The 9,109-nt window shown below is 42.1% G+C and overlaps 1 protein-coding gene across 1 annotated transcript; it reads left to right on the plus strand.

Moving 5' to 3' along the window:
* Positions 1 to 3,309: 3,309 nt before the first annotated feature.
* Positions 3,310 to 6,061, plus strand: dbx1a (developing brain homeobox 1a; the record flags this gene model as incomplete). The annotated part of the gene is made up of 4 exons (XM_079166294.1): positions 3,310 to 3,676; positions 3,783 to 3,884; positions 5,449 to 5,651; positions 5,780 to 6,061. The coding sequence occupies 4 exons, from the start codon at positions 3,310 to 3,312 to the stop codon at positions 6,059 to 6,061; spliced, it is 954 nt and encodes a 317-aa protein (XP_079022420.1).
* Between the last annotated feature and the right edge of the window lie 3,048 nt (positions 6,062 to 9,109).

A 9,109-nucleotide genomic window follows, 5' to 3' on the forward strand; every position in this document is an offset into this window, starting at 1 on the left:
TAAACGTAAATTATAATGTTCATAAATGTAGTTGTTGTTTTAAAATGATATCCGAAAACGTATTAAAAATCAATTGCCTGCTTGTGTTTGGCGAGCATGCAGTGCAACAGAAAATGGCTAAATCTGTCAGGATGGATGTGTTAAGTGAAATAAATCGTTCAATTTACCAAACCTTGATGGATTTGGATGCAGGCTGAATGGCTGCAGGGCTGAGATGGATGGACTGGTGACCAGTGTCACATACGAGCCTGCGACCAGTCAGCACAATCTGTTCCTCCCAGGTTATGTGAAAAGATGGGGAGTTCCCTTTTTCCTCGGTGCGGCCACGTCACCGATAAATAATGAGGGAATAATAAACAGTTTACCACCTGTCGGACCCGTGGCACAATGGGACGGTCCATAGAGAGCCTCTCATGCATGGGTAACATATTTACTCAGCCCCTTTCACTTAACGAAGCAGAAAGAGAGCCAAGACAATGGTTAAGTTCATCTGTTTGGTAAACTGGCATGACCGTGTTGAAAAAAAAGAACAACAATCCGATAATATTTGCATATATTTCACCATTCGATGATATCATATAGGCTACAGGTATAGCTGGAAATATCTGGAAAAAAACATTAATTAATTTAGGAATATGTTTAATTGTCAGGTGGTAATCCCTAGGAATATAATTCGAGTAATCCTCCCTGTAGGGATATCTAAGGATACCACAAGTGATAAACATCAGTAGGTAATCCCTAAGGGGGAATTAGCCCACCATAAGTGAACATAAATATAATTAGGTGGTGTCAATATGAATATTATAAAACGCTGAAATATCATCATGAATATTGATACAGTTGATATTAAATATGATCCGATACAATAGTGTATCACAAATGCGTACCAATAGGCTAAATGTATAATGGACCTGGTGTTGATGGGCTAGAAAATATTACAAATGATCCCATAATGACAACTTTAACATGGGAAGTTGAATCCTATGATGGAGGCGATGGGACTTGAGTGGGCTCTAACAAGAGGAAGGGGGGTGTTGTTGGTGGTAATATTTCAGAGATGTGCTTTTAATGGCCTTAATTCAGCCGCAGCCAGCTGTTTTTACTCGGCCTGGTAAAGGAGCGGGGACGTGGCAAGCTTGCAAAGCTCGTAGAAATTAGTCTCGGTCAGCCAGAGCAGCCTATGCTTCCTGCTAACCATCTGCTTACCGCTCACAAAAGGAGGATTTCGGGCAGCCGAGTAAAGGAATATGGGCTCATAAAAAAAGCTTTGAAGGTTCTCGTTACTTAGCGGAGGTGTCTGTGCTGGCGGAGCGCTGCGTTAACGCCTGTTTGTGCGTCCTGCGCTCACAAAGCAGACGCACCTGATAAGCGTTGACTCTCTAAAGGATCATTTCACGGAGGCGTTCCCTTTTAATTATCGGATTGTGGCCAGTTTATATTAGATTGATGTCGAACCACTTATCGTTATTTCAGCTGATCCCAAATGATGCAAACTGACCGACTGGTTCACTGAAGACATAAATATCACTCAGTAGGCTAAAGCTGACTGTGCGCACAAACCGGGTGCCGTAAATTGTTCTTTATATTAATAGAAAGTTTTCTCACACACACACTTTCAATTAAACATTGAGCTTTTCTTCTTACGTTGTTTCTTTTAGTTGACTGATAATAAAAACACTTTCAGAATCATATTGTCAAATATAAAATATGATTTAAAAAGTATAATATATTATTATGATTATATTATTGTTTTGTTCTTAATATCACGAGTGGACAATAACTGCACACAGACTCGCTATCCATACAGGGATATTCCGGTGCTTTTTAGTTAAGTGGAAAAATATATTTGAGTGTCAAAGATCAAGCATGTCGACGTACTTTTGACAATTTGTGACAATAAAAGGCATAGGCCTACATGATAAAGTAAAACATAAATAGTAGATGTATACATTTTTGTATTTCTTGTATTTTAAATCTAAATCAAACTTTTCCAAATAGTTTTATTCTATTTCTTATTTTAATTAGGTTTCAAACTGGTAACAATTAGGCGTTTCTTTTTCCTCTTTGGCTCTGCGATGCATTTTCGCCTGATTGCTTTGCTTTAACGGGTTTTCAGGGGCAAAGCTGACAGAACACGACGATCAGGCTCCAAGTCGCTTTAATAAGAGTTTTATATGGGGTCTCAGTGTCCGCTCATATGAATGCGTTTTAAATCAAATCACAGATGCACTTTTATTCAGCCGGTTAAAATAGCAGAACAAAACCGTCTTTAGAAATAAAGCTTTTTTTTATTCCTCTGGGCTTTTTTTTGAAGAGAAGAGAGGGCAGGAGAGAAAGGCCGAGGGGCGCCTCCTCCGCAGCTGAGGCTGACAGTTAGTTCATGCTTAACAGGATCATGAGCGCACTGCTCAGGCCGCACACTTCTCCTGTGCGCACTGAGCTGCGGCTCTGCGCACTGAATAGAGCCTGTGCAAAAAGAGTGATATTTAACACATCTGTTAAAGCGTTTTGATAGCAGAAATCCGTTTAAGACATTATTCCATGACGAGGGCCAGATTGAGTGTTGAGAATCCTATGAAACCCTAAAACTGATTTACATTTCATATGCTGCGCGGCGTTGCAACTAGTGAAGAAAATGTTCGCCCAGATTTAACATAATACACTCAGTTATTATTTGAATAGTATTATATTGTTTAAAGCCTGCTTTTATCATCTTGTATGTGTATATATTTTTTATTTTTGTAGTGCTGAAAATAGAATAAAAGAATAATTTCACATTGTTAACAAGTAGGCTGTATATTTTTTTATAATCTGCATAACAGAAAGACACCATGAATGGGAACGAATAACGTATCTTTTATTTAAGTACTCATTAAAAGTCCCCATATAATGGCTGAATCTGTAAAGATTGCTCTTTAATTAGGCCGCTTGCCTCTGCCAAACAAAACAAATTGAAAGGAAAGTGGTCAACATGCAAAATTGATGACTGGGACTCTTTTGTGGTGGGGACATTGTGTGTTGCTTGCTTATGAAGTCTAATGCAATCATAAATTGCGTCCTTCGGCCAATCAGCGGGCCGGGGGATGCGGCATGAAAGCGACCCATGTGGAGAACTTTGTTGAGCCCCATTGTTGAGGCTGTCAGCGCTGAGCGGAGGGCCGGGGAGGGGGGGGCAGGCCACTATAAAATACCTCTCCCCTGAGTGGGGAAACCAGAGGAGTTAGCAGCCATTCACACGACTGATTCTCTCCCAGCTGACACAAGGAGTATCTCAGATTTCACACACTGACTTTTTTCTCATCCGGGACCATGATGATCCCAAGCGTCCTCGCGCCTCCTGCCTTCTACCCGGGTCTGTACCGGCCCGCCGCCGCTCTGCCGTTCCACCACGCCCACCCGTCCGGCTTCCATACCCACTCCAGCTTTCTAGTGGAGGACCTGCTGCGGATAAGCCGGCCTGCCGCTTTCATTAACCGGACTGTCCCGTCAGCGTGCGCCTCCCTGCCCACGGCCACAACCACCGTATCCTTCAGTGGCGTGCCCGCGGAGCGCGCGGTGGCCACGACCGCGGTGACGCGCGAATCGTGCTCGCCGAAAATGTCGGTGTCGAGCAGCAAGGACCCAACTTTTCTCAAGTTTGGAGTGAGCGCCATCCTCGCACCTTCACCAAAGATCGGTGAGTAGACGGACTCCGTGCTCCTACCATCAGTTTGAGTTGACGTGTTTCTTAGAAATTATTGTTTCTCATTCGGGAATAATTAACGTGTGATGTTCCTCCACAGCGTCCTCACACCCTACTTTCCACAGCCTGCACTCCAAGACCTTCCCCATCCCCTGCTTTGACGGAACCTTTCACCCCATATTCAGGACGCCTTATTTTCCAGGTAGGCGCAACTTTTAAGCACTTCTCCATCTATCTTTAGCCTTTAGAATTTTCTCTGAACTAATTGCTTTTCAATGTAAAAAACTCTCGCACCCTGTCATATAGTTTTTTTTACCACCGAAAGAAGAAATCACTGTCTTATTAATGGGGAGCTCTGGCCCCTGCCCGGACGCACACACCCACCCCTAATTAACCAATTATCCCAAATCGTCACGCTCTAAATTTGAGGCGGGGTGGCGAGTTATAGTCCCCCCTGCTTCCCATTGGGGGCGTTTTGGCATTTCTCTGGCCCCGCGTTTTCCCACAGAGCCCGGGGGGCCACCGGGCCGCTGTGGCGGGCAACAAAGCCTTCAGCACCATGACCAATTTGGTCAGCTCCCACCGGGCGAACCACCCACACACCCCGGAGAGTGACTTTTACCAGGGGGGGTGTGGGGGGGCCAAAGGCGTGAACCAGTCATGCACTAATTTCCCTATTAGGCGCTATTGAGAGTTTTCAATATTCTCACAAGACCACATAGCGCGTCGTTGTTCCTGATTCATCTGCGGCCACAGGGCAGCTACTGTCAGGAAGACGTCCAGTTAGCAGAACGCAGACAGGAAAAGTGTCTCGCGCGGAGGGAGTTGAAGTAAGGCGATTTAAAAAATAAAAAAAGCCCTACTGCATCCAAAAATGTCCCAGCTGGGGGACGTTTGTCACTGCGTGCTGCTCGGCCCATAGGATAGGTTACCACTGACCTCCAATCCTCCCTCTCTCTGTGCCCTAAACGTTTATTCTCCAAGCGGGCCAATCAACGAGTTGAGATAAAGAATAATCTCTTAGAAAAGTCTATAAAGTCGCTAGTCCGTGCTTTCATTCAGACAAATCATAATGGAGATGGAGTCTTTTCATGGGCTCAGCTGAAAGCCTCAACAAAACAACTCCAGCGTGCTGAATAGCTTTTCGTGTTCATTTAATGAAAATGATTTGAAGGCACGAAGAAAAAAAAAAAGCGCCATTCCCCTCCACTCTTCACTCCCCCCTCCGGGCATCAGTATTCTGGTATGCAGTTGTGTTTAGTTTGAAAGTGTAAATCTCCTTTTGTTGCGATAATATATGGCCTTCGCCGCCTGTCCAGAGTCTTTTCTGCGTTAGTTCATTACTACACAATTACCGTTCACGGTTTATTAACTCCTCTATCCGCCCTCACAGGGTTCCTTAAAGGATATGCTACCTCTTTACCATACCAATGCGGTTGGAGACCGGCCAATGTGCTAATTAGTCACCTCGTGCCATTTCACTCAAAACGGAGACGTATTGCACAGTTCTAAAGGAAGAAAACTTCCAATAAAAAGTTGAAAAGTACGGGCTTAAAGGGAAATCATTATATTCATATAGATTTCTGAGGGATTTTTAGTTTAGATTTAGACAACAGAAGAATATTCAATATCTCCTAGTTGGTCATTTGTGTCTGCAGGGTCGTTTTAAGGATAATTTCTTCTCCGCGAACAGTATTTTTTTCGGAGATGTAGCAAAAAAAGAAAAGCTAACAAGTTCCAATTTCTCCTCTTTCTTTGTATTGTAGCATCTTCATCCGTTATCCCCATTCCCGGGACCTTTTCTTGGCCCCTGGCCGCCAGAGGGAAACCCCGGAGAGGGATGCTGAGGAGGGCCGTGTTCTCCGATGTGCAGCGCAAAGCTCTGGAGAAAATGTTCCAGAAACAGAAATACATCAGCAAGCCCGACAGGAAGAAGCTTGCCTCTAAGCTGGGCCTTAAAGACTCACAGGTAAAACTTCACAAGTGATTCAAATCTTCAATACGTCGTGCGTAATGTGCGCGTAACACCACTGTTGTGCATTCCGCTGCACTTAACGCAGACCTTTTTCACTCACCGTTTTTTCTCGCCGTCTACAGGTGAAAATCTGGTTCCAGAACCGGAGAATGAAGTGGAGGAACTCCAAGGAACGAGAGCTGCTGTCATCCGGTGGCAGCCGCGAGCAGACGCTGCCCACCAAAGCCAACCCGCACCCGGACCTCAGCGACGTGGGCAAGAAGTCCTCGGCTGAGGAGGAAGATGAGGAAGAAGAGTTTCGACGAGAGAGAATCAGGGCGCACTCCAGCATCTCCTCTCCATCTCTTTCCAGTAAGCACTCGGACTTCTCAGAGTCAGACGAAGAAGAAATAACAGTATCTTAATTTATTTAAAAATAAGCAAATATAGAGAGAATATAACCCATGTTTTGTTTTCGTATGAGACTGTGACCAGATTTGTAAGAAGCTGCCGACCCCATAAATGTCATTGTTAAAAAAAAAAGTTTCTCTCAAGTTTGTTGCTTACTCAGCGCATGCGCACTGTACAGGATCTGCTTCTGGGACACAATTTGCTGTTTTGCACAGCTTTGTTCAATTGTACAGTATTTTGTACAATTTTGTATGGAAATTTTATGCCAAGAATATTGAGTTACTTTTACCTTGAATAGAGTTGTTTATTGAAAAAAATTTAGCTATTTCGTTAATAATTTATATGAATTTCTTTAATAAGTATGTTGTATTATGTGCTGTATATATGTTTATTTCACACTTTTTGTACAATACCAAATAAAATTGTAAACAATTCCAAGTCAAATGTGTGTTTGTTACATTTTTTGTTGTTGACACAATTCACAAATAACCTGGTTGACATGACACCGGCTCTAAACGCCCACCTGCTTTTCCAGAAGGTAGGCTGGGAGGTTTAAAGAAAGTACAATATTCTTTACATCACAGTCACAGAAATGATGTCAAACCGTTTTACATCACCATTCAACCCAGATACCTTCCTATCTTTAACCTCAGATTACTTATGTCCCTATAAACAGAGTAGAATATACTGTAGTTTTGTTCATCACAAATCACATAAAGCAGGCTTTGCAGTGAAAGGATGGGAATGAGTTATTAAGTCAACACATTTTCACCCAATCAACCTGCAAAACGTTCTGATTTCGAGCACCAAAACACATCAATATATTTTTTTTTGTTGCTAGTGGTCCAAATATTTACACCAACTTCACAGCATTGGGTTATACATGCATACACTTTAATTTGAATCCCAAAGTACTGCTTCTCGTTCATGTCTGCTCCTTGACAACCCGAGGTGCTCGAGGGGAGAGTCGACTCGAAAGCCCTATTAAGTTTACAGCCATTTATTAGACAATTTAAAAAATCTGCGAATGTACATAGTCTGTTAGAAAATAAGGTATTGTTTGAATTCAGTCCAGCACCAAAAGGCATTTGTGCAACAGCCTGTTTTGGCCAATCTGCATGGAGATCTAAAAGGATTATTAAGTAGTCAAAGTGATAACTTGTAGAGGCTTATTTGTGAAGAGGAAAAAGGACATTATCTCAAACATGGTAAAGGTTAAAAGGATAAATCTAGCCATGGTGAATGTTTATTCCCCATTTAGAAAGTCTGTGTTTTTGGTAAAAGTAGGACTCTAAAGGGATTTTGTAAATTAGATTTAGTCCTGGGCTTGTCTTGCTTTGTAAAATACATTAAAGATGTGGATGTCTGTGCTTACGTATGTGTTTGACCAGTGAAATGTGTGCACTTAATGACTGTGTTTATTAAAATTGCATACTTGTATACTATTCATGCTAAGTATGATGTAAAAGTGAAAGTGAGTACGTTTGTTCACACTTCATAGTATGTGGATGTAGATTAGCAAGAATGTCTGAGTTTGCGACATGAGCTTTCTGTGCATACTCAACTGCCCCACAATGCATTGGGACCGGCTGTCAGTCGTGAGGTTTTGAGCCAGGCCAAAACCTGATAATGTGTCAATTTGCTAAGTCTTTGTATATTTTCAGGCCACAGAGTGACTATTTAGTATGTGGTCAGTATATCCAAAAAATGCCAATTTGGATATTTGCGATGATGTTTTCAGAGATGTGACAGAGAAAATAGTTCCTATCAAATACATCTGAATGAAATCCATGATATAAACATGGTAACATGGAAGTTGGCAAACACTGAAGCAACATTGTTTCACCACCAGAACAAAGTCTGTGAAAAAAATCTCCAAACCCAGGAGACAAGCTTGGCCATATTAATCAAGCATTCTCACAACAATCCTTGTTGACAATTTGTTTTTGTTTCTTTCGGGGTGCTGACACAATCTCCTTCATTGACTATTATTTCAAAATTGATATAAATATAAATATGGCTTTGATATAGTTTTGGGTTGAATAAAATGAAACAGCGTACGGAGTTTGGGATGTAACTGATGATCTCTCTGAGGAGTTTTTTGGACGTGTTTGTGGGCTTGCTGTAGGAGTTAACATTCACTTATCCTCCAGTAATCACACAGGCAACTTCAGCCAAAGAGGAGGAAGAAGAGCAGAAAGCTGCTGGCTGTTGATCCATCCAACCAGCAGCAACAGCCTCATGAGTGTTCTCAGAGGCTGGTAACTGAGGCCCACTGATGCTGCAGAGAGTCTGTATCGCCATCTGCAGACAGCTCAGACACACTGCAGCTGGGCAGGAACAGGAGTATCTCAGTCTAAATGAGATGAAGCTGTGGCTCGGTGGAGATTGAAGGACTCCTGGTTGGTTGTTGGTGATGACGGTTATGACTCTTTAGGGCGCTCTAGGAAGAGATAATTAAACATAAATCCCAATGACAGTAGGCAACGCTGAAGGCTGCTTTGAATTAGTAAAAAAGTAACAGCTTCTGAGGAAACAAGCCAGCAGTACATTGATATGAAATAAACACTTTATGAGTATTCTCTAAAACCAAACAAAGCAAGGATGGAGAATTGCAACTGTTCTATTATTTTATTCCAGGTGAAGATGAACTGCAGTCTCAAAAAAAAAAAAAAAAAAAAATGTTCACATGAATAAGTTGAATTTACTTTTTTTCTGAAATACGGTGCCAAGACTTTTTTGTGAGTAACAATGCTGGGACATATTATTTATTAAACATGTTTATGAAATATTATACTATTATACTGTATCAGCTGAACAACAATAAAATACAAGCATGCAGGTAGATGAGGGTCGACCGTAATCGTTTCAGTTGTGTTGTTCCAAATGAATAAAAGCGAATCAATGGCTGCACATGTCTTTGGATCAACATAAAGTGAGATAGCATACTGTTCTTGATATCCCCTCCAACTTTGCCGCAATGCACGGCTCTGACGAGTCGTCTGTTGCAGAGAGAGGAGGAGCTGTAGGACAGGAGGAGGAGCTGTAGGACAGGAGGAGGA

The sequence above is a fragment of the Pholis gunnellus genome, assembly GCF_910591455.1.
Source record: "Pholis gunnellus genome assembly, chromosome: 1".
NCBI lineage: Eukaryota > Metazoa > Chordata > Actinopteri > Perciformes > Pholidae > Pholis > Pholis gunnellus.